The following is a 26,230-nucleotide window of genomic DNA, read 5'->3' as shown; positions in this document are numbered from 1 at the left end:
GGTGGAATCCATTAACCCTGCCCTGATCTCCTAGGAAGAAGAATGGGATACAAACTACACTGGTATCAGAAAACAGCAATCATATAACCTTGCAAACATCTCTTCTCCAATGTAGATTCCCAGTTCTGTTAACCTCTCCTCATAAGACGTGGTCTCTACACTGCTGACCTCATGGCCCTGTTCTGGATTCCTTCCAGCTTATTTTTAAAAAATAATGTTTTAATTGTTTTTCAACATTTATTAAACATACAAGGAAAAAAAGCAGAATAATAGAAAACAAACACGATTACATCAAAGAAAAAGAAATCTAACCCTCATGATATTAAGTACATATTACATAATGGATCCCAATATAACATTTTCTATTTATCAGACAGACTTTGTAAGGTTTTAGAATCTTTATTATTTATATACTTCTGAGCATTTTTACTAGCCCAGTTATTATATCTTAAACATTATTAAGTTTCCAGTCTTCAAGTTATTTTGTTCTTACATGGCCTACCTGAAGACTGGCAGCTGCTATTTTCATATAAGGGAAAGGGATTTTTTTTTGTTTGTGCGTGTCAGAGAATAAGCCCTATATAGAGTCAAATATTTTATTTCTATATGAACTATTGGGGCAAGACTTTATGAACTATTGTTAGCAGCGTTTGGGGCTCTTTAGTTTGGAGAGGAGACGGCTGAGGGGATGTGATTGAAGTCTATACAATCATGCATGGGGTAGAAAATGTTGACAGAGAGATATTTCTCTCTCTTTCTCACAATACTAGAACCAGGGGGCATACATTGAAAATGCTGGGGGGAAGAATTAGGACTAATAAAAGGAAACACTTCTTCACGCAACGTGTGATTGGTGTTTGGAAGATGCTGCCACAGGAGGTGGTGATGGCCGCTAACCTGGGTAGCTTTAAAAGGGGCTTGGACAGGTTTATGGAGGAGAAGTCGATCTATGGCTACCAATCTTGATCCTCCTTGATCTGAGACAGCAAATGCCTTAGCAGACCAGGTGCTCGGGAGCAGCAGCAGCAGCAGCAGGCCATTGCTTTCACATCCTGCATGTGAGCTCCCAAAGGCACCTGGTGGGCCACTGCGAGTAGCAGAGTGCTGGACTAGATGGACTCTGGTCTGATCCAGCAGGCTAGTTCTTAAGATGCAAACTACACTGATCTCCTAGGAACAACTGTTGAACAGTCTTCACCACCTCACAGGGTTGTTGTGAGGATAATATAGCGAAGAAGAGGGGTGGAATCCATGAACCCTGCCCTGATCTCCTAGGAAGAAGAATGGGATACAAGCTACACTGATCTCCCAGGAATAAGATGCAAACTATACTGATCTCCTAGGAACAAGAATGGGATACAAACTACACTGGCTGGCCACCTGAGGCTCCAATGCGCTGTGCGGCAGGCAGAAACCCATCAGGTGAAGCGGGGCCAAAGTTGGCGGGTTGCCTCGTGCCTGGCACCTGCCGGGGCGTTTCCAAAAGTGCGGTCGCTCACGTGCGCCCAGGCCCGGAGGCGCCTTGCTCACCGCGGCGCTTTGTCAAGCCGCGCTTCCTCCGCCCGCCCCCCCCCCCCCCCGGGCCCGTCTCTCCTCCTCTTCTGCTCCTCCCCGCCACTTTCCCCCCCGGTGTCCGGCTCGCCTTGCAACGAGCAGCACCACAGGCAGCCATGGGGCGGCTGCCGGGAGCCGCTTGCACCGCTTGGGCGCTGCTGCTGCTGCTGCAATGGCGCGGCCCCGGGGTGCTCGCCGGGGGCTCCTGGGCGCCTATGCACTGCAACGTCAGCCTGGACGTCGCGCCCGAGCTCCGCTGGCTGCCGGTGTCCGCGCGCTTCGACCCCGCGTACCTGCGGGCCGCTCTCGCCGGCGTCATCGAGTGAGTCCCGGGGGGCTGCCGGAGCCCCTCCTCCCGGGGAGATGGGCGGGGGGGGGGAAGTCCTCCTCGGACTTGGGAGCCGGAGCTCCAGTGCGCGGTTTCCAGCGGTGCGGGGAAAAGGGGGCGGCCCCGGAGAAAACGCGCCTGTGCCTTTAAGGGCTGCAGACATCCTCCGGGCGAGCTTTTCAAAGGCCAGCTGGAAAGGTTCTTGCTGGTCGCTGCGAAAGGGGAAGTAAAATCTTCAGCCCAAATAAAGCAGGGAACCAAGAGACTGACAAATAGCGGTCGGTCGGTTGTTTGTTTTATTATTTATACATACATACATACATACATACATACATACATACATACATACTGTTTGTAATATATTAAAGTTTTGTTAATTTATTGTCGAAGGCTTTCACGGCCGAATTCAACTGGTTCTGGTAGGTTTTCCGGGCTGTGTGGCCGTGATCTGGTGGATCTTGTTCCTAACGTTTCGCCTGCATCTGTGGCTGGCATCTTCAGAGGCGTATCACAGAGGGAAGTCTATTACACACTGTTGTTATTTTGTTGTGGTTTTAAATATGCGTGCTGTTCCTAGACTCTTTGTCCATCCTTTTGGTTAACCACTGGCTCATTGCTGCAAATGAAAGAGCTCTTAAATGCACAGTAGCCAGATCTGTAGCCGGAAATATTGGGTGGTTGCTAGGGTCGTCAAGTCCTTGCTTCCCAAATTGAGAGTCATGGTGTCAGGGGTATCATGTCAGGGGTATGAGTCCTGCAATGTGGTAGCACGGGGCCTATTGATTTCAGAGGTAGGGGGTCGTCCTGTGATGTCATGGCGTGGGGTCTGACGATATCAGGGGTAGGGGGGTCTTGTCACAGCATGGGGTCTCATGATGTCAAGGATAGGGGTTTGATGATGTCAGGGTAATGTGTAACAGACTTCCGTGTAACAGACTGTGTAACAGACTTTCCTCCGTGATACACCTCTGAAGATGCCAGCCACGGATGCAGGCAAAACGTTAAGAACAAGATCCACCAGACCACGGCCACACAGCCCGGAAAACCCACCACAACCAGATCGCATAGGGTTGTTGCAAGAATTAAGATGTGGGAGACAACAATGATGTAAGCTGATTTGCGTCTCCATTGGGACCCAAAATAAATGGGAAGAGATGGACCATTTACTAGGCTGGCCTTAACAAATAAAAGTAACATGGAAAACAACCTGTATATACTGACTGTAAAATGTAAACATACCGTTAGTACTGGCGAGTGTTATCAACCTCAGGGCTTAACTTTGGAACTTGTGGAGAAAAGACTAAAGTCCCCCTGAGCAGGTACAAAATGCATGTTTATCTTCGCAGAGTAAGCAGGCAGATCACTTCAGGTGACATATTCACAGGAAGGATTTTCCAAGGATACCACGAGGCCCTTTTGAATAGTGGAAAGAGCTGAATCTTATGAATGAGAAAATAATGGCAGTCTGGGTACCATGTATGCTTGTGTACACCCAGTCACCAATGTTTACCAACCTCCAGGTGGGGCCTGGAGATTTCCTAGAGTTACAACTGATGTTCAGATGACACAAATCATCTCCCCTGGAGGAAGTAGCTACTTGGAGGATGGTCTCTGTGATATTATACCCTGGTGAAGATCTCTCCAAATGCCATCTTTCCAGACTCCATCCCCAAATACCCAGGAATTTTCCAACCAGAGTTGGCAACCCTACATGTGCCCAACCCCCAACAATAGATTTGTGTGGGTGAACTGTGGTTAGTTGGTTGCAGGGGCATTCTGCATGTCCCAGAGAACTCTTGTTCAGTCATACACAGAACAGCGATGTGATTCAGCAGCTAAGAAGGCAGATGCTATTTTGGGCTGGATCACGGGAAGTATAGTGTCTAGATCACACAAAACATACCAGTGTACTCTGTTCTGGAGGAGCAGCAGTAGCGTAGGAAGTTAAGAGCTCGTGTGTCTAATCTGGAGGAACTGGGTTTGATTCCCAGCTCTGCCACCTGAGCTGTGAAGGCTTATCTGGGGAATTCAGATTAGCCTGTACACTCCCACACACGCCGGCTGGGTGACCTTGGGCTAGTCACAGCTTCTCAGAGCTCTCTCAGCCCCACCTACCTCACAGGGTGTTTGTTGTGAGGGGGGAAGGGCAAGGAGATTGTCAGCCCCTTTGAGTCTCCTGCAGGAGAGAAAGGGGGGATATAAATCCAAACTCTTCTTCTTCTTCTATCTTTCCCCTCCCCCACAACAAACACTCTGTGAGGTGGTTGGGGCTGAGAGAGCGCCAAAGAACCGTGACTAGCCCAAGGTCACCCAGCTAGTGTGTGCTGGAGTGCACAAGCTAATCTGGTTCACCAATAAGCCTCCGCAGCTCAAGTGGCAGAGCGGGGAATCAAACCTGGTTCCCCATATTAGAGTGCACCTGCTCTTAACCTCTATACCACGCTGGCTCACTTTAGCCTTCTTTGTAGGTTTTGAATTTCCTTTTTGCCCTTATTTCACTGGAGAGCCTTTGCCAAACTCAGATTTCATGACCCTCTCTTATGGGCCAGGATAGTGACAATTACTGATTTGGGGTCAAGTTGGGGTTTTCATCCAGGCCATATTGGCCCCAGTGTTCTGAAGAGGGGGAGAGCTTGTCTTCCTCAGGGAACACAGTGGGGGCCACTAGGGAAGTTGCGGTGGAGATAGGCATGAATTTCCAGTTTTGTACAACAGGTTGGACTAGATGACCCTTCAGGCGCTACATTTCTATGTATTTAACTTCAAAAGCAGTGTGAAAAACCTCTACTCGGCCTTTTGTGAATATTGTGGCTTTTCCTTTCTGACTAGTAATGTGGAAAACCCTGGTTTAAGGCATGTTCTGTCATGAAAGCTTAGTAGGCGACCTTGGGCAATCTCTGCCTGATCTGTATTTCACGGCCAGAATCACTGGGTTGTTGTTGGTTTTCTGGGTTGTATGGCCGTGTTCCCATCGCATTTTCTCTTGATGTTTCACCTGCATCTGCGGCTGGCATCTTCGGAGGATGTGCCTGATCTATTCGGCTTCCTTTTGCACTCTAAAGCAGGGCTGTCAAACTGATTTGTTGCAAGGGTTGGAAATGAAATAAATGTGACTTGGCCACGCTGGGTCCTGGGGCGGGGGGGCTGCCTTTGCTGGTGAGCCTGCAGTTCCTGCCAGCCCAGATCAGCACTGGAAGAGGTGTTCAGCACTGGTGTGGGGGGGGGGGGGACCAGAGGTGGGATCCAGCAGGTTCTCACAGGTTCCCAAGAGTAGGTTACTAATTATTTGTGTGTGCCGAGAGGGGGTTACTAATTGGTGATTTTGCCACGTGCCTTTTGCCTTAGTTACGCCCCTCCTCTCAGCAGTGGCGCGCAGAACTTGAAGCAGTCTAGCAGGAGGTGCACCGGCGTGCGTGGCAACCTGCGCCTGTGTGCATTCGTTTCCCGCCCAAGGACCGGCGCAGCGGCTGCGTCCTTGCCACAGCCCCTCCCAGGAATGCCCCACCCCGGAATGCATGGCCACGCCCCCGTCGTGCCCTGCCCAGCCCCATTGGCGCTACGCCACAGTTTGAATCCCACCACCATGGGAACCTGTTACTAAAATTTTTGGATCCCACCACTGGGGGGAACTGTCTCAGCTGGTGAGCCCACAGAAGATAAGTCAGCCCAGATTGTACCAGGGAGGTGGCTGGAACTGAGTTGGGGGCGGGGGGCACTACAGCAGGTTCCCAGCCAACGTTGGCACTGGGGGAGGTGCCAGGCCCGATCGGGAGCAGGTTGGGGGGAGGTTGCCTCAGTTGGCTTAAAGGCCTGATGAACCTTCCCAAGGGGTCAAGTTTGGCCTCTGGACTACATGTATGACTCCCTTGCTCTAAAGCCACATTCTCTGACATGAACCACAAGTATTCTGTTACTGCGCTATGAAGTTCCTTCACCGCCTGTGCTTTAACTCAGATACTGACAGTCTTATCCTCCCCCAGCTTCATGAATCTAAGTGGTGGCGGGCAGTGGAAACTAAAATACTTTCCCTGGGATTTTCCTGGGAAGCCTTGCAAATGCTGCCTGCTTCTGAAATCTTCTCTCAATTAAAAAGGCAACTGCTAGATCCAGAGTTTCAAGTTCTGCAGGACAAGGCAAGAAGCAATTGCTCCCCCCTCTTTTTTAACATCAAATTTAAAATCAATCGCATGGCAGATTATTTGAGTTTACTTCAGGAGCCCAGGTGTAGATGGATAATCAGTAGGGCTCGTTGTAACTCCTTCCCTTGCTCTATGTTGCAAGGAAGGTTCCGAAAAATCGACCTGCAAGAGCGGAAATGTCCTCATTGTATCACAGCGATTCAAACCACGGAACATATATTGCTCGACTGCCCCAAATACGAGGGATCTAGGACCAGACTTTTTGCTCTTTGTCCTGTAATCTTTAATGAATACTCTGCTGTGGGGAAGATTACGTTTCTACTAAACAATTCCGCCTCCGAGATTTTAACTTTTGTAGCTAGGTTCCTTATAGAAACTTTGGAATGATTACCTGCGATGGTTCTCATGTATGGGATACTTGTTTGGACAATGTAGGCTGTTATATGGATTCTATGCCTAATAAAGGTTTATATATATATATAAGTTCCTTCAAAGTCAGTGACAGTTTTCTGTTTTGTTTCCTTGCCTTCCAGTTCAGTTGTCCCCAAGTGGGTTCACGCTGTGATTCGACCTATAGCTGAAAAACTTGAATTGTACGTCCCGGAACCGTTTGCTGGAGAGATCCGGGGACTCTGCAAAGCTGTGGGGGTTAATGTTGGGGATGGGTTGCTACTCAATTTGGCTTATGAATCCACCGCGTAAGTATGTATGTATGTATGTATGTATGTATGTATGTATGTATGTATGTATGTATGTATGTATGTATGTATGTATGTATGTATGTATGTATGTATTTATTTATTTATTTATTTATTTATATTTTAAATTTATAGGCCGCCTCTTCCCCGGAGGGCTCGAGGCGGCTCACAACATGACTGTTGTCCAACAGCAACTCAAGCGACACAACTTAAACATATTAAAACTCCAGCAGCAGTTACACACAGTTTAAAACAGTTCAAATAGACGCCCGATCCTAAGGCTAAAAAGAAAGGAAAAAAGAGAAAGATAAGTAGAAGAAAGGGAGGGAACAGGCGGGCCCAGATGGAATCACAGCAGGCCCGACCAAGATGACAAAAGATGGAAATTGGCAGCCTCAATTACAATTTCAGTGGGGGGTAGTAAAGCCGCGGCCAGCCTCTCCAAAGGCCCGGTGGAAAAGCTCTGTCTTGCAGGCCCTGCGGAACTCACCAAGATTCCACAGGGCCCAGACCGATGGAGGTAGAGCATTCCACCAGGCAGGGGCCAGAGCCGTAAAGGCCCTGGCCTGGGTTAAGGCCAGCCGTATCATCGCGGGGCTAGGGGTCACCAGCAGTTCCGCCACCGCCGAGCGTAGTGGCCTATGTGGGACATAAGGGGTGATGCGGTCCCGTAGGTATGAGGGCCCCATGCCACGTAAGGCCTTAAAGGTTATTACCAGCACCTTGAAGACGATCTGGAATGTATTTTAAATCACAGCATGTAAGAGAAGGGCGCATTCTGAGAGGGGGCTCTTGTTCAGTGGCGGAGCCTATGATTTGCACACAGAAGGTCTAGGATAAATTTCTGGCATCTTCAGTAACAGTGAAATTATTTGAAACTCCTTTGCTGAGGTGACTCTGCTACACGGGACTGTTCATAAGGATTGTTAATATTACGGTAAGAGATGTAAGACTCTTGAACTTTCAAGGTGCCAGATAAATGCAAAGATTATTTTGTTTTTCAAGCCCTTTCCCCTCCCCGTCCTCCAAACAGAGAAATTAGAATCATAGAGTTGGAAGAGACCCCAAGGGCCTCTTCAGTGCAGGAACACATAATCAAAGCACTCCTGACAGATGGCCATCCAGCCTCTGTTTGAAAACCTCCAAAGAAGGAGACTCCACCACACTCCGAGGTAGTGAATTCCACTGTCAAACAGCCCTTAGTGACAGGACGTTTTTCCTGATGTTTAGGTGGAAGCTCTTTTCCTTCACCTTGACCATTCCTTGACCATTCCTTGACCATTAGTCCTGGTCCTGGTCTCTGGAGCAGCAGAAAACAAGCTTGCTTCCTCACCAACATGACACCCCTTCAAATATCTAAACATGGCTGTCATGTCATCCCCTTAACCTTCTCTTTGCCAAACTAAACATCCCCAGCTCCCTAAGTCTCTCCTCATAGGCCATATCAATGTCTTTCTTGAATTGCATTGGCCGGATTTAACCTGGGACTTTGAACCCATGCTAAGTAGGTGCTCTACCACTTAGCCATGGTTTCTCCTCAAAGGCAAAAGAGTTTATTCAGACATATTAGAACTGCCTTGCCTACAAGGAGGTGCCATTGAGGCTGCAAGAAACAATGCGGCCATCTTGTTTCCTCAGAAACCTGTGACATCTTAAGGTCAGAAAAGTGTACCTGTTAGTATATATCGGTTTTTTCTCTTTCCGTTCTTCTCCCACAGATTCTGCACTAGCATCATTGCCCAGGATATTTATGGAAATATTTACCATGGCCGAAATCTGGATTATCCTTTTGGAGATATTCTTCGCAATATTACCATTGACGTGGACTTCTTAAGGAATGGGGAGGTATATAGTGGGCTTTAGCTGTGGTTTGGAATCACTGATGGCATAGTGTAGTGGTTAAGAGGGTTAGCTGCAACCTGGGAAGTCCTTGGTTCGAATCTCTCCACTTGGTCATTAATTCTTTAGGGAGCCTCTGCGACCTTCTCACAATACATCTGCAATGTCCTCACAACACCCCTGTGAGGTGTGTTAGACTGAGAGAGGGTATGAACCAGTGTCATCCACTGAACTTCATGGGGATTCGAACTTGGATCTCTTAGATCCTAGTTCTTCATCAGGAGTCCCTAACCTCTTTAAACCTGAGGGAATCTTTGGCATTCTGACATAGCATGGAAATTGCTGCAGGAGGCAGAGCTGGCCATAAAATGGGTGTCACGGCTTCCCTTCAGTCACACAGTGAAGATCCTGAGCTGTGGCCGCAGCTGCTGCCAAAGCAATATTTTTTTAAAATCTGTGTGACCAATCTGAAGCCTTACTGGGCAAAAGTCATACCTGTCACTACCTGATTTTTAAAACCTCTTGGACAGCACCAAGAAAGGTGCTGGAGCATACCATGGTGCCTCTAGTTAGATACCCTAACTTGATGTGGCGGCGAACCTACTCTTCCGGGTACCAGAGGGTAGCACTCCAGAGCCCTTTCTGTGGGACACTGTGCGCGCTGAAGTTAGTCGTAAAATGTGGGGTGGATCTCCCCCCCCCACACACACACACACATCTAGGCTGGCCTGGGCCACTGGACTTAATGTGCATGCACCTCAGCGAGCAGGGAGGACTCGGCTGGCGGGCCTGGTGGCTGTGCTCCAGGTGGCTGCTGCCCCGGGGGGGGGGGGGGAGGGGGAGGCAGCAGAGATCCTAGAGAGGCACAGAGTGGCGCATGTGGGACTTGCTGGCCCCTGCTTGAGGGGGTTATTCAGGTTAAATTGCCGCGTTGGCACTTTGCGATAAATAAGTGGGTTTTGGGTTGCAATTTGAGCGCTTGGTCTCTAAAAGGTTCGCCATCACTGCCCTACCCTATTACTTTAGCCTCTTTATAAATACTAAAAGTTATCAGCCTGTCATTCCATGCACAGAATTCAAAGTTTTCCTGTATTCTCCCGTGTTCCTGAAGCTGCTTCCGCCCCTCGGAATAGTTATTTCTGGAGCAGTAGAATCTGCACAGAGGAGTGCTGGGAGGGGCGTAGTGAAGAAGAGCAAGGGAGGTTATTTTGTTCTTCCTTCCTCTTCTGCAAGGCATCGCTTTGCTGAGGGGAGGGCTCAGTTTCATAATAATGAATGAAAGTACATGCGCCCTTTAAGAACTGGGGAATAAGGACCGAAAGAAACACGTGACGCACGTATGCTGCTCTGTGGCTATATTCTATACATTTTTGATACATATAAGCAAACACATTCAATATACAGTACTGAGTGCTAATACACTAAAATGACAGGTAAGTATCTTTGGCTCCTTTAATTGCTACACGGGAATGTCTCCGGAGGGAGAATACAGATTTGCTTGAGATGCGGATATTATGAACAGATATATGTCCTGAGAGCAGCAAATTGATTATAGACTTAAAGAAAAAGAATTGCACATGGGATACAAGATATACAGCGAATGGAAATAATAATAAGACTGTATCCTTTAATGTTATGAACAGCACAGCCTTGCGCTGATCATTACAATCGTGTGACTTCTCCCAAAGAGACTTACCTGTCATTTTAGTGTATTAGCACTCAGTTTCATCCCAAGTGTGGTCTTGTCAGTTTTTATGTAGGAGTTTTGGAGGTATAGCTGGTGTCCAAGAGCATTTATACATGCAATCCTTTTCTGGAATCTTCAGTAGCATAGTCTACTATACTAGAGTAGACTAGACAAGGGGGGGGGCCGTGAAACTGATGGGAGGATCCCCTCTCCCCTTAGTTGTGTGGAGAGCCAATCTCCCCTTCCCATCACTGTCCGGTCTGACTCACCTTGGAGCCAGGCCACAACAACGGCAATTTCTGGGAGTTGCTGTGAGCCCAGGGTGACTCCAGGTCTCTTCTTCCACAGGGGGGCCTAGACGGGTTGGCCATGCTGGCAGGGGCTGATGGGAATTGTAGTCCATGAACATCTGGATCGCCATAGGTTGGCAACCCATGGCCTAGAACAAGAGTCTGCAACCTGCTGCTCTCCAGATGTTCATGGGCTACAATTCCCATCAGCCCCTGCCAGCATGGCCAATTGGCCTAGAAGACCCCCTGGCCTAGAAGGTTTTCTGGACTGTACCAACGCTGCCACCAGGTACCAGGGCTCCATCACAGCAGCTACCACTGGACCCCTCTTAAATTTCTTAATGGTATTTAATTTGGAAGGAATTTAAACTCCCAATTTTATTTTAATTTTTCAGATTTTACTGCAGATCTAGGGTTTTCCCAAATTTGGGAAATATCTGGTGTAGCGGTTAAGAGTGGTGGACTTTAATCTGGAGGACTGGGTTTGATTTTCCATTCCTCCACATAAGCGGCACACTCTTATCTGGTGAACCTGATTTTTTTCCTGCTCCTTCACAGGAAGCCTTCTGGTTGACTTTGGGCTAGTCCAATTCGTTCAGAACTCTCTCAGCCCCACCTACCTCACAAGGTGTCTGTTGTGGGGAAAGGAAGAGAAAGGAGTTTGTAGGCTGCTTTGAGACTCCTTACAGGAGAGAAAGGTGGGATCCAAAAATTTTAGTAACAGGTTCCCATGGTGGTGGGATTCAAACAGTGGCGGGGCACGACGGGGGCGTGGCCGGGCATTCCAGGGGCGGGGCATTAATAATTTCCTCTATTACTGTAAAAAAACCCTTCCTGAAAAAAAAAAAAAAGTTCCTAATTTCCAGCTGGTATCTTTCTGTCCATAATTTAAACTCATTATAGCAAGTCCTATCGTCTACTGCCAACAGAAACAACTACTTCTCCTCTAATTAACTGCCTGTCAAATACTTAATACTTTCAAATACTTAATTTTGTTTCTAGAAATCAAAAGAAGGCTACTTTCCTTAAACAAGGAACTTCACCATATTTCTAAAACATGTTTTTAAAACAGCCCAACAGGGAGAATGATCCCGTTTTCTACCTTCGCTAACCAGCCACATAGGAAACAACAGGACTTTATGGGTTTTGGACCTAATGGAATTTCTAACAGAAAAGCGGACCCAATTAGTAACCCCCTCTCGGCACACACAAATAATTAGTAACCCACTCTTGGGAACTGGTGAGAACCTGCTGGATCCCACCTCTGAAAGGTGGGGTATAAATCCAAACTCCTCCTCTTCTTCCTCCACAGATTGGGACTGCGCTTAGAAAATACATATCTAGATAAATTGCACAATATAGATATATTGCACAGTGCAATAATTTTGGATGTGTACATTTAGCATTGAGTCCTAGCTGCTCATAACAATATCGAACCATCGTCTCACATTTTGTCCCTATGTTTTGGCATAAACAAAACAAACATTAAACTGCTGGAGTTATGCAGTTAAGATCATCACTTGTTCCTGGTGGCTAGGGTGAGGTATTGGCTGGTTTAGCTGACCGGTGTGGTTGGGCTGGCTGTTCCTGCTTGAGCACAAGGGTTGGCGAAAATCCTTGAGCAAAAGTTATATCACAGTCCAATTCCTTCCCTTTGTGGCAAACCAATATATAATTTGTCCCTAAACCTAAAATGACTAAACTGAGGCTATCATATTTTAGCCACATTATGAAAAGATAGGAGTCCCTGGAAAAGACAGTAATGCTAAGAAAAGTTGGAGGTGGCAGGTAAGGAGAAAGACCCAATGTGAGATGGACTGACTCAGTCAAGGAAGCTACCACCCTCAGTTTGCAAGATGTGAGCAAGACTGTTAATAGGATGTTTTGAAGGTCAGTGATTCACAGGATCACCATAATCAGAAGTGACTTGACGGCACTTAACACACACAATTCGCAATTATGTACAAACTTTGAAACCCTGGTTTACATTCATCCCTCAAGCAAGAATTGGTGAGCAATACAAAGATTTCTGAGCCTAGTTCAAAAAGCAAGCGCAAACTGCAGTTTGATGATTTGCATATAATGACAAACTGCAGTTTGCTTGGGAGACCTGGAGGGATTTGCAGTGAATCAGGGGAAGCTCGGTGTTGACTTCTCAACTAGCTGGCAAGGCTTGACTTAGGATAAAATCAAATGGCCTTGAACGTCTTGGAGGAAATGTTAGATATGAAATCTGATTCAGCAAATAAATAGCTGTGGTTCAGCCCGTTCCGTTTGCCACTGTAATACTGGTTAATGATTTAGCAACATCTGACCTTTAATTGCTTCCCTCTAAATCCCTGAGACGAGCCGTTTTAGTTTTGGGTTCTTGTTTCTCTTTTCAAACCTCCCATGTTTGATGAAGTTAAATTACACAGACCATCTCTGGCGTGATGCTGCTTTACATTTCAATAGGGGCTAAAATAGCATGCATTATTGTGGCTAACTGCAGGTTATCTCTCACCCTCTAATTTACAGGTACAGTACACGGGCACTACGTTTTTTGGTTACATAGGTTTATGGACGGGACAAAGTCCGTACAAGTTTACAGTCTCTGGAGATGAGAGAGGTGAGGCTTTCTGATCAGGGCGGGGCCTAATTCATTTCAGGCAGTGCAAATTCCGTGTCACAGGTGCCCAGATTTGATACTCTGGATACTTGGAAAGCTGTACAACATCTGTTGGGCTGAAGTTGTCACGGGCGACGCAAGGAATACGCGAGACGCAGCGATATCATCCGGTGGAGAGAAGCCAGTAGCGGGCTAATCTGCCATACTCTGGTCCCTGGCACCTTTTATTAGGGTTTTTGGGAGGCGGGTTGGGAGGCGGGAGAGCGGGAGAATATTGCGCAATACATGAATCATAGGGGCTGCGTACGTGCGGGAGGAAACGCTCCTGTCTGGGCCTAATCCATACCTGGGGGTATGCACCTTTTGTCCCTTTGTCCAGGACATCTAGTGACCTGTGAGTCATGGGGTCTTGTGATTGGTGAGTCTGCTTGCCCAGAGGGTAACAGATGGCGCAGGCATTCCTGTGCTCTTTCTGAGACCCTAAGAGGTTCGCCGGCTCACCCCAACATCGGGCTGTGAAGGTTGTGTAATGTGTGTTGAGTGTAGTTCTGTTGGGGGGTTTTGCAAGGATTTGTGCAGCCAGGGTTCAAGATGGAAGGTTGAGTAGGTGTGGCTGAGGAGCCAGATGAAATGAGGGACGTTCAGGGAGATCACTGATGATGGGATGGAGGCAGGGCAAGGTTACTCCCCAAGTTGTCATCAGCCCAGGAAGCAACTGGCATCCTGTTCTAGGGATGTGCCTCACCCACCTCCAAGCCACCTCCCTTCAGCAGCACCCCAAAGTCTTGCTTTGGACTCAGGAGAATCTAAACAGTTCCCCCCCACCCTTATGTCCTTCTATCTTTGCTACGGTTGCCACCCTCCAGGTTGGGTCTGGAGTGTTCCTGGGATTACAACTGACTTGACTATAGAAATTAATTCCCTTGGAAGCAAAGGCTGCTTAATTAATTAATTAATTAATTAATTGTTTGGACTTTTATACCGCCCCATCCCCGAGGGGCTCTGGGCGGTGTACAACATAAAGTACAGTTAAAACACTGGCTAAAACAATTTAAAGCATCAATAATAAATAGAAGGCGTCCAGAAAACCCCATTTAAAAAAAAATCCTCCCTAGGAGGGGGGGAACGGCAAGTCCCATTTGTTGGAATGGGGCGGGGGGGCACCATCAGTGGCTGGTCCCTCCAAAGGCCCGGCGGAACAACTCTGTCTTACAGGCCCTGCGGAACTCACCAAGATCCCACAGGGCCCGGACAGCTGGAGGAAGAGTGTTCCACCTGGCCGGGGCCAGAGCCGTAAAGGCCCTGGCCCGCGTGGAGGCCAGCCGCATCATTGAGGGGCCAGGGACCACCAACAAATTGGCCTCCGCCGAATGGAGAGGCCGTGTAGGGACATATGGGGTGATGCGGTCTCGAAGGTACAAGGGTCCCAGGCCGCGTAAAGCCTTTGGAGGATGGATTGTATGATCACATCCTTTCTGAGTTTTCCTGCCTTTCCAAGGCTTCTCCTCCAAACCCTCAGACTTTTCCCAACTCAACCTGAAGCAGCGGGGAATCTCCATGCACGAGAGATGCTCTGGCTTCCGCCCCTCCCAGCTTCTGTCCTTTCTTTCGTAGGAACCTCCCCCCAAATCTTTGTCCTGACTTTCTCTATCTACTCTCCTTCTCTATTTATTCTCTTTCTCTCTCTAACTTTCTCTATCTATTGAGATATAGATAGGTACAGACTGAGATACAGATAGGCCTGTAATGTTAGAGACCCTTCCGTCCTTTTGTGTCACCTCTTGTCTGCCCTTAGACTGGTAATCTCAGGTCTGATTTCCTCCTTACCACAAGTCTCCTCTCTCTCATTTCCTAGCTAGCTAGATAGCTGAAGGCCATCTGTTTCTCAGCTTTCCTATCTGAAATGTAGTTCTCTAATAAACATCTACCGTATGTACTCCTGTATAAGCCGACTAGTGTATAAGCCGGGAGGCAGAGGGAGCTCCTTATTGGGCAGTGACTCCCTCTGATGTCATTGCCCAAATAAGGAGCTCCCTCCACCTCCCAGCTGGGTTTGAGGAAGCCCAGGCAACCAGGAGGTGGAGGGAGCTCCTTATTTGGGCAATGACACATCACAGGAGCTCCCTCCACCTCCACAAAGCCTCTAGCCAGCTGGGAGGTGGAGGGGAGCTCCTTATTTGGGCAATGATACTGTGGGAGTCACTGCCCAGAACTCCACCTGGCTGGAAGCCTAGCCAGCTGGGAGGTGGAGAATCTATTGGGCTGTATTTGATCCTGCCCAAATAAGGAGCTCCCTCTGCCTCCCCAGGTTTGAGGAAGCCCAGCCAGCCAGGGTTCCCCTTCACCCTCTGAGGAGGGCAGCAACAAGTGGCTTGTGCAGCCGCAGGGAGGTCGTCCCGGCCTGGCCCCTACCTCGGAGGCAGAGGCTTGAAGAGCCGGCTGGTAAGCAGTGACGTGTATAAGCCAAGGGGGTATTTTTCAGCCTTAAAACAGGGCTGAAAAACTCGGCTTATACGCGAGTATATACGGTAACTTTACCTATAATCAGTGAGTCTGCCATTTCTTTGCAGAACTAGGAATCTGCCAGCAATCGTTTTGTTTTGCCTCAGTGACTAGGAATTTGGCAACACAATCCTCAACAGTTCTATTCTTCTAAATCTGTTGAAGTAAATGTGTATCTTCTAAATCTGTTTAGGTTGCATTGAACGACACAAGTTTTTATCAAAGCATATGGTAATTTACATAGTTTTCTCTATATCAGTGGGGGTTAGAAACACATACACACACACATTTATATTAGCCCTTCTGACTCTACTGTGAGATACACACACAAATATGCTTCCCTTCTTTGGAGCAACTTTGGGTGGCCATGGTAGTGTTTGGGCTAAATTGTAAAGAGTGACACCTTGGTTCAACCAACCCGCAGTTCTTACTGGGTGATCTTGGGCCTTATGCTCTTAAGAACATAAGAACAAGCCCGCTGGATCAGACCAGAGTCCATCTAGTCCAGCTCTCTGCTACTCGCAGTGGCCCACCAGATGCCTTTGGGAGCTCACATGCAGGAGGTGAAAGCAATGGCCTTCTGCGACTGTTGCTCCCAATCACCTGGACTGTTAAGGCATTTGCAATCTCAGATCAAGGAGGATCAAGATTGGTAGCCATAGATCGACTTCTCCTCCATAAATCTGTCCAAGCCCCTTTTAAAGCTATCCAGGTTAATGGCCATCACCACCTCCTGTGGCAGCATATTCCAAACACCAATCACACGTTGCGTGAAGAAGTGTTTCCTTTTATTAGTCCTAATTCTTCCCCCCAGCATTTTCAATGAATGCCCCCTGGTTCTAGTATTGTGAGAAAGAGAGAAATTTTTTTCTCTGTCAACATTTTCTACCCCATGCATAATTTTATAGACTTCAATCATATCCCCGCTCAGACGTCTCCTCTCCAAACTAAAGTGTCCCAAACGCTGCAGCCTCTCCTCATAGGAAAGGTGCTCCAGTCCCTCAATCATCCTCGTTGCCCTTCTCTGCACTTTTTCTATCTCTTCAATATCCTTTTTGAGATATGGCGACCAGAACGGAACACAGTACTCCAAGTGCGGTCGCACCACTGCTTTATATAAGGGCATGACAATCCTTGCAGTTTTATTCTCAATTCCTTTCCTAATTAACCCCAGCATAGAGTTTGCCTTTTTCACAGCTGCCATGCATTGAGTTGACATTCCCATGGAACTATCAACTAAAACACCCAAATCCCTTTCCCTTTTCTTCTTCAGCCTCTTTTACCTCCTGGTGCTTGACAGAACAAAATAGAAGCAGGAAGAAGACTCGTGTACAACACCCTGGATTCTTTTGAAGAAAAGTGGCATTGCTAGAAAATCTGGGATGGGGTCACTGGAGTAAGACATAAATTATTTTCAGGAGCGTGTCATGTTGTGACTTAACTGTTTTATTTAATTAGTCCTCATTTTGAGCCTTCAGGATGGAGCAGAATAAGTGGAGAAATGATTCAGAATATATTGATGTTCCGTTGATATCTCACTTTTATTCCCCTGTTTTTGTAGACAGCGGTAGATGGTGGGAGAACGCCATAGCTGCTTTCTTAAACCGCGATGTACCTGTCAGCTGGCTCATGAGGACAGTATGTGGGCACGTTTTCATTCTTTTCTTTTCTTACAGTCATTGCTGTCTGTTGCCATAGGGTTGCCAACTTTGGGTTCAGAATTTCCAGGAGACTTGGGGATAGGGTCTGGGGTGAGTGGACTTTGGGGAGCAGAAGCAAGCTCAATTGAATATAACTCATAGAGTCCATGCTCCAAAGCAGCCATTTTCTCCAGAAAAACTGATCTCTGTAGTCGAGATCAGCTATAATTCTAAGAATCTCCAGCCCCCATCAGGATGTTGTCAGAAAATTAACACAGGAAGAAGGTACGGAGGGGAAAGCAGACAGAGAGGAATGTAAACAGAGGCCACATTTCAGTAGGGAAAGAGGACTGAAAAGCGTAAGAGCCGAAATGTAATTTTAAAACTCAAACTGGCTAGATTTGGATGTCAAATTTCAAACTAGGCAAAATGTGGGTGTTTTGAACTTTATTTTGATGCTTATCAGGCTTAAGTGGAGGATGTGACGTTATTCAAATTGTGATGACAATACTGAGGGGTTTGGCACTAAAACTCTGTTGATGGCTCTTCAAATATGTGCCAGTTAAAAATAATTGTTTCTAGGTCTGAATTGCCCTTAGCTGTGCAAGGTTGAGGACTAGAAACTTCTGTTTAAAACTACAAGCCTGGTTTGTTTTTTTTAAGATTCTGATAAGTTGCCACCCTTCTATTATACCTCTGAGAATTCTACGGAAAGAAAACTTCCTAGCAACTTTGAAGCAGTGTGATTTAGGAATCTGCATCTGATACGATTTTTCCTTCTGAGTAACAATTAAAAGCACAAGATGTCTTTCGTGTTACCTTCTCTGCCAATGTGAGAAGGTGCACTTCTTTATAAAACCTGATAATATTGCATGTGATTTCCCCCACATACACCCCTCTGTTTTTTGCTATGATACAGGTTTTGAGTAAAGCTGATAGCTATCAGACTGCTTCTATGATGCTGGCCCAGACACCCATAATAGCCGGTGTCTATTACATCATCGGGGGAACAAAGCCCAATGAAGGGATGGTCATTACAAGGAACAGAAGAGGACCAGTTGATATTTGGCCCTTGGACGCAATGGATGGAGGGTAAGAAGGCATATTTCCTCGCTCCATCATCAACCAAAGGGAGACTGCAACCAAGAAACCAGAAGGAAATTGAGACATGGGGCATTTTTCCACTTACCTTTGCTGCCCTTTGCTGCGCGCTACTTCACCTTGACTTTCTAATAGCAGCATTATTTGGGGGAGCATCTTAATAGCATCATGCTTTATACGTCCCACTTCTGCATTTTCTCTGCCTTGTTCCGCCCACGTCAGTCCTGTTCCCTTTTTGCCCACATAATCAGAAGACAACTGACAGTTCGCAGTTGTCAAATAGCAATTGACAGACTGTAACAATACAGTTATGATGGTCTAATATGACAATGTACTAATTCCCAGCTTTCGTTGCAAAATAGGTTTCTGTGCCTTTTTGTTGTGAATGTGCAGCGTGTATGTTTTGCCTTTATAACTCATGAAGGAAAAGGGCTACAGACTTTTTAAAAAAGAAAGAGAGCTGGGGTCTAAAATATTGTTGTAATACCCTGTTTCCCCGAATATAAGACATCCCCTGAAAATAAGACGTAGTAGAAGTTTTGGTGAAGTACGAAATATAAGGCATCCCCCGAAAGTAAGACATAGCAAAATTTTGGTTTGGAAGCATGCCTGATGAACAGAACACAGAAAAATAAGACATCCCCTGAAAATAAAACATAGCGCATCTTTGGGAGCAAAATTTAATATAAGACACTGTCTTATTTTCGGGGAAACACGGTATACTTTAACAAAAAATATCCCTGTAGCAACATGTTTTGAGGGTGTATCCTGGCACACAGCATTGCCTCTCAGAGGAGTTGCCACAAGTGACAGGAGAACAGTTGTTTCCCAAGATCAGATTATTTCAATAATTCTGGTGCAAAATGAGGAAAAGATATTGCACAATACAATATTTGTTGCCTCCGTGTCTAATTCTTCATTATAGACAATCTCAAACATCAGTTGAATGAAGACAGGGGAAAACAGATACTTTGGGAACTTGAGCAGTTTCGATGTTTTTGCTTCATGGTGAAGAAGGAAAAATACTTAGAACAGGGGTGTCCAACTCTGGTGCCCCAGATGTGCATGGACTACAATTCTAATCAGCCTGATGGGAATTGTAGTCCTTGAACATCTGGGGCACCAGAGTTGGACACCTCTGGCTTAGAACAGAGGTCTGCAGCCTGCGGCTCTCCAGGTGTTCATGCACTACAAATCCCTTCAGCTCCTTCCAGCATGGTCAATTGGCAGGGACTGATGGGAATTGTAGTCCATGAACATCTGGAGAGCCGCAGGCTGCAGACCCCTGGCTTAGAAGAAGGAAAAATGCTCTAAGAGATCTTGTAGATTTTACTGACGTCAAACTTAAAAATCTAAATTCCACCACCAATTCTCCCTGCCACCACCACTTTAAATATATATATGAGTGTTGAATTCCCATATGCTTTACTTATATGGAACTGTAATAACATTTAATTGGTTTTTCTGTTGTAGGTGGTACCGGGTAGAAACAAATTATGATCACTGGAAGCCCCCTCCGCCTTCTGATGATCGAAGGTATGCGCTATTGGGAGTGGTTATGTTCAGATTGCTTTTTATAATAGAAGGAAGACACCTAGTCTATGTGTCTGGTTACACAGTGATCATCTTCTGATGTTGAGGTGTAGTTGTTAGGGCATTAGGCGACAGTGTAGGACCGTGGTGGCGAACCTTTGGCACTCCAGATGTTATGGACTACAATTCCCATCAGCTCCTTCCAGCATGGCCAATTGTAGTCCATAACATCTGGAGTGCCAAAGGTTCACCACCACAGGTGTAGGAGATCCATGTTCGAATTCCCACTCTGCCATGAAGCTCAGTAAGTGACCAGTAATAAACCTTCAGCCCAAATCGTCTCACCAGGTCGCTCATATGGTGGAGTGGGGAATCAAACCCGGTTCTCCATATTAGAGTCCACCTGCTCTAAACCACTATACTGTGCTGGCTTTATGGCAATTCCTAGACCTAGTACTGTCACTTTGGGGGTTTTCCCAAGAGTGTCAGCTTCGTTCTCACAATGGCCTGTCCCTGCCTCTCCCACTGGTCATCTGGCTTGACCTGGCAACCAACAAGAACTGCCCAAGAGCAGTCGTTACTGGGGGGGAGGAGGGAGGGAGTTGGGGAATTTCCTGCATTGTGCAGAGTGTTAGACTAGATGACCCAGTAGATCCCTTCCAGCTCTATGACTGTGATCGTGTGTGGTGTTGTTACAATTGTAAAATCACAGATACCAGAGATTCAAACTGAATAGCAATAAATCCACCATTTTAAAACCTTCCAACATCCACCAGTTATAGAGTGCTACAATACTGCCCAGGAACAATGTTATGTATCTAAATGTGTAGATCAGTGTTTCCCAACCTTTTTGACGTCAGGGTACCTTTGACCTCACTCTTCATATCTCACGGTACCCCTGCCGCCACCCTCCACCTTCCGCTCCCATTGCCCCGATTGCCACACACCCCACCTTCTCCTCCCAGGGTGAAGGGAAGCACTGGGGGGGGGGGGGGCTGCTGACCTTGTGGCAGGCCCTGCCCCATGGGCCAGCTCCATGTCCTTGCTGGCGCCGGTGGGAGACACCACAAAATGAGGGGGGGCGGTAGTGTTGCCGTGGTACCCCTGGGACATGCTCACGGCACCCCAGGGTACCACGGTACCCTGGTTGAGAATGGCTGGTGTAGATTGTGCAAAAAATACCCTATTGAGTACAGAAGGAGTCTTGGTGACAGCTTTTTCAGGTTTCTGCGTTGTTAATTTGCGTGAGATCAGTCGTATTAATGAGTACATATTTTATTTTATTCTACAGAACTCCAGCTATCAAAGCTATGAACGCTACTGGCCAAGAAAATATTAATCTTAAGTCCCTCTATAACGTATGGTCTCTCTATTCTGTGTATATCTATATCTATTATTGTTTTTTTAAATTTAACACTTTTCACTTTTGAGAGCTTTCAGGTGGAATTTCCGAAGTAATACCAAACAGGAAGTGAAGGTCTAGAGAGAAAGGCAGGATATCAGATGATGTGCTGTTCTCAGGGATTTAGCCCTCTGCAAAAACACACTCCCACACATCACAAGCGCATGCGACAAAGAAGCATAGCAAGTTAAATTGAATAACCCAGGGACTTCATTTCCAAATGAAAATCTCAATCAGTGCTTTCACTTTAATAGTTTTAAAATTCTAATTACTGTATTCACAGTAATCAGGGGAAACTTATCTGTATGTTACGGCATGACCAATGTAAGAAGGCAAAATGTAAGAAGGCAAAATAAGCAATCGTTTGTGTACATACATCTTCCATTTTAATGGGCTGGATCTGACCAGTTTTACTGCTGATAGAGGAAAAAGAGGAAGGGTCCCCCTTTGAGCACCAGAAATGGCTGTGCTGGAGGGCTGGGCCAAGAAAAGCCATGTGAGATGAATTGGGGAAGGGAACTTGGCCAGATTGAGTGAAAAAGTTGGCAGGATCCCACCCAGCATTTACAATGATATGGTTTTTAAATATCTATAATTTTCACCTTCATTGCATCTATAATTTTCAACTTCATTGCATCATTGTGGGACCTTGGTGAGTTCCGCAGGGCCTGCAAAACCGAGCTGTTCCACTGGGCTTTGGGGCGGGGGGGGGGGGGGGCTGGCCGGCCGCTGATTCCGCCCCTCCCTGTTGCCCTATGTAGCATCCGCTTATTTGAAAATCTGCCGGTCCCCTCCTGGGGTTAGGACCGGACGTCATCCACCTAATTATGGATGGTTTATTGTTGCTACTGATTTTATTGCTTTTTATTGGTTTTATTCGATTTGCTCTTTCTTTTTAGTTGTAATTTATTGGGGCTTTTTTGGCTTGTATACCACTCTGAGCCCTTCGGGGGTAGAGCGGTCTACCAAATCGAAGGAAGATAGATAGATAGATAGATAGATAGATAGATAGATAGATAGATAGATAGATAGATAGATAGATAGATAGATAGATAGATAGATAGATAGATAGATAGATAGATAGATAGATTAGATATAGATAGATAGATAGATAGATAGATAGAGATAGATATAGATAGATAGATAGATATAGATAGATAGATATATATATAGATATAGATAGATATAGATAGATAGATAGATAGATAGATAGATAGATAGATAGATAGATAGATAGATAGATAGATAGATAGATAGATAGATAGATAGATAGATAGATAGATAGATAGATAGATAGATAGATAGATAGATAGATAGATAGATAGATAGATAGATAGATAGATAGATAGATAGATACCCGTTGTAGTTTGGAACACCTTTGTCTAGAAGGGAGAACTGGGTGATGCCGAGGGATTCTTGCAGGTGACCAGTTGAGCGGTTAAGTGCAAGTCTGGATTACAACCTAGCTCCCATTGCACATTTTCTGGGACTGAGCTCTGGGCCTGCATCTGGAGCGAAACCCTGGTGACCTTCAGTTCAGATTAAATCACGAGCCAGAGGGGGTATTTTTGCTCCTCATCTGAGGCCCTCCTTACCTGAGAGCCAGTGTGGTGTGCAGCAATAGTTAGATCTATGGTTTTGAAGTGTTGAGGCTTGGGTTGGAATCTCTGCCCTGGTCATAAAGCTTTCCTGTGTGACCTGGGGCCAGTTTATCTCTTTCAGTGTAGCTTAATCCAAATGGTTACTTGGGGGGAAGGGGAGAGGGTAACCCCATCCATGTATATTGTCACTATCTCCTTGGGACAGTGAGTAAAGAATAAGTTTCTTCTTTTTTAAAATTTCAGGTATTGTCAATGTATCCAATCATGAACAAGTAAGTTTTTTTTATTGCTAACTTCAGTGGTTCTGACCTGACCTGGGCCCTTTCCCCACTTCACTTTAAGCCTCAAGGCTTACTCGAGGAGGAAGTAGCCAGCGGGGTCCCACTCCCCACTGAGAGGGGCGGCGACAGCGCAGCCGCCCCGAATCTGCTGCTCCCAGCGCCTCTCAAGGCTGCGCCAGCATCCCAGGCTCTCTTCTGAATGGCGCAAGCTTTTGACTGCATTCCCAGCACAGAGTGCACGAGGGAGTGCGTGAGGACGCCTGAAGTGGCCTGCAGCCTGGGATGCCGCTGCTGTACAGAGCAGCGCTTGGCAGCATACTAGGGGGGATGGAAGCGAGTGGGGAAAGGCCCCTGGATAGCCAAGGCTAGCTTGATCCCATTAGATCTCAACAGTTTAAGCAGGTCGACTCTGGTTAGTACTTGAATGGAAGACCACCAAGGAAGTCTAGGGTTGCTATGCAGAAGCAGGCAATGGCAAACCACCTCTGCTAGTCTCTTGTCTTTAAAACCCTGGAGGGTTGTCATACCCTATGGGACACTCTATGAGGTGAAGAGTTCTGACCTGGATGGCCCATACTAGCCCTGTCTGAACAGATCTCATAAGCCAGTGGTGGCGAACCTTTGGCACTCCAGATGTTATGGACTACAATTCCCATCAGCCCCTGCCAGCAGGGCCAATTGGTCATGCTGGCAGGGGCTGATGGGAGTTGTAGTCCATAACATCTGGAGTGCAAAAGGTTCGCCACCATGGCCATAAGCTAAGCAGGACCCACTCTGGCTAGTGAGGTAGGAGCCCACCAAGAAGATCTAGTGTTGCTACGCAGAGGCACGCAATGGCAAACTACCTCTATGCATCTCTTACCTTAAAATCCCCTTGGGGATTGCTGTTAGCTGCAACTTGACTGAAAAAAAAATGGTTTTGTTTCCAGGTTTACATGCACACAACAACCTACCTGTGCATTCTCAATAGGGCATTGCTACTGTGGGTTTTTTAAATCTTTGGTGCTTATTGGGTGCAAATCCTTAACCTAGGCCCTTTCCGCACGGGCCAAATACAGCGCCCTGGGGATGGCAAAAATGCCGTCCCCAGGGAGCTGTTCGCATGGGGGGCGCAGCTGCTTCGCAGCCACGCCGCCCTCGCTCCTCCCCAGCAGCGCAAAGCCGCCGTTTTCCCACCTCACTCCCCAAGCGAGGTTGTTGGAAAACGGCGGCTTCCAGCACCATGGAAGGCGCCATCCCTCCCCCCTTTGCCCGATCGATCTACCTCCTACCCCACTCCAGAGCGGTCGTGCCGGGCGGGGGGGCGTGTCCCCTGACCTCGGCAAATGACAGCGCCAGCACGAGCAGTCACAAAGAAAGGTAGGTGCGATCGGACGGCTGGCGCTCTCGTGGCGCTCCGTCTTCCCCTTTTAGATTATCGGGACCGCTTTGTGCGGACTTAGCGGGTTCAGGGGGTTGGGTCGGCGTCATGTACGCCGACCCAACCCCCAGTGTGGCCGTGCGGAAACAGCCCTATAAATGAAACCCCCTTAACCAGAGACCTTCTGTTGCTGTTTGTTTTGACTTCTTGCACAGATTTGAGGAAGAAAACCATACAATCCATATAGCTCATTCTTTCCATCATTTTTTTTAACCAGGGACACTGTGTATACCACTGTAATGAGTGCTGCACTACCTGAGAGGTACATGACACGAGTCAGGTTCCAGAAGTGAAACTGTGTAAGTCATGCCAGTGTGTATTAACAAGGTGGGCCCTTATAATTCCACCCCAAATACCCTGCAGTTAATTCAACGGGCCTTAAATGCATTTGGGTGGGCTGCTTTGGCGGAGAGGCTTGACTGCATTTGTTACTTACCCCCAAGAAGATGCATGTCTCGTTTAACTTTCTCTCTTTCTGTCTCTTTAAACCAGGAAAGGAAGAAGGAAACAGAATACTTCTTTGGAAATCAATGAATATTGGGTGGATTTTCTGCAGTGCAGCTGCAGAATACAGGCACCGAACGCGTGTTGTGTTGAGAGCTCAATATTCTAAAAATTGGGGAGGGGGGTATTTATTTAGGAAATGTTTGTGCTACCTTTCTGCCTCTAAATGACCACACCTAGGTTAGCTGACAAACCGTAAAACATTATCTTTAAATCATTTAGAATCATTAAATATCAGTTTATGACCGTATAAAAGGAGCAATAAAAACATTCGTTACGGGCATTCAAAGGCCTTCTGGGATTTAAAAAAAATAAGCCTAGTTCAAGGGTTGGCACTCATGCTGGAGGGTGGTTGAGAAAATCCTTTGGCAGTTCTCTGCCAGCCTTACTACAGACGATCCAGGTTCCTTCAGGAAAGTTCCACCCCATAGATCTTAACACTCAGGCAGACTGATATATACAGGTTCCAAGTCCCTGTGAATGTGAGGGCAGGATTCAAAATGTATGGATGTTGTCTGATGATACTTCAGAGAGCAGGAGAAAAGGGTGGGCCAGAGTAGGATTTCTGACCAGAGAGGCAGGGCTGTTCGCCATGTCCTCATGACTAGCAAAAAGAGCACATACTATGCAAAAATAAGCAGATGTAGGCAAATGTGTTTAATTTATACAGGTTGCAGAGTGCAGGTTTTTGTGGTATTGAATATGGGTCACCGGAGCAGGTGACACTAGTGACCATGGCAAAAAGATTTATAATAACAACACTGGAAATGATTGAAACATCTTCAAATCGACAACATCAACGTCTGTCAAATTCAGAAGGCAACCCTGCTGGGATCGGCACGAATACTACACCGATGCATTACAATGTCCTAAACCTCTGGATGAGGCTCTAGTTGTAATGAAAGACCGACAACCAGCTAAAGAACTGGCAGCTATGATATCAAACAAAATTTAATAATAGTAATGTTATTCCTTAAAGTTTTAGCCTTCAAACAGAGTTTTAAGAAATCAAGAGTTTAATATTTTTATATGATTGTGCTTAGGATAAAACGAATGTTTCTGCACTGAATGGACTGGGAAATAAAACTTGTCTAGCACAGGGG

General features: G+C 46.6%; 1 protein-coding gene across 1 annotated transcript; it reads left to right on the top strand.

Moving 5' to 3' along the window:
* Positions 1–1,623: 1,623 nt before the first annotated feature.
* NAAA (N-acylethanolamine acid amidase) lies at positions 1,624–26,230 on the top strand. Its single transcript, XM_048482705.1, has 11 exons — positions 1,624–1,876; positions 6,555–6,719; positions 8,438–8,564; positions 13,053–13,143; positions 17,207–17,283; positions 18,205–18,377; positions 19,860–19,922; positions 21,211–21,277; positions 23,166–23,194; positions 24,841–24,922; positions 25,116–26,230. Exons 1-10 carry the CDS (start codon positions 1,671–1,673, stop codon positions 24,914–24,916), a joined length of 1,074 nt encoding a protein of 357 aa, XP_048338662.1. The 5' UTR covers positions 1,624–1,670; the 3' UTR covers positions 24,917–24,922; positions 25,116–26,230.

Source organism: Sphaerodactylus townsendi, unplaced genomic scaffold (genome assembly GCF_021028975.2).
Source record: "Sphaerodactylus townsendi isolate TG3544 unplaced genomic scaffold, MPM_Stown_v2.3 scaffold_20, whole genome shotgun sequence".
Taxonomy (NCBI): Eukaryota; Metazoa; Chordata; class Lepidosauria; order Squamata; family Sphaerodactylidae; genus Sphaerodactylus; species Sphaerodactylus townsendi.
Note: the sequence above shows the minus strand (reverse complement) of the source record. Positions and strands in the feature narration are given on the sequence as shown.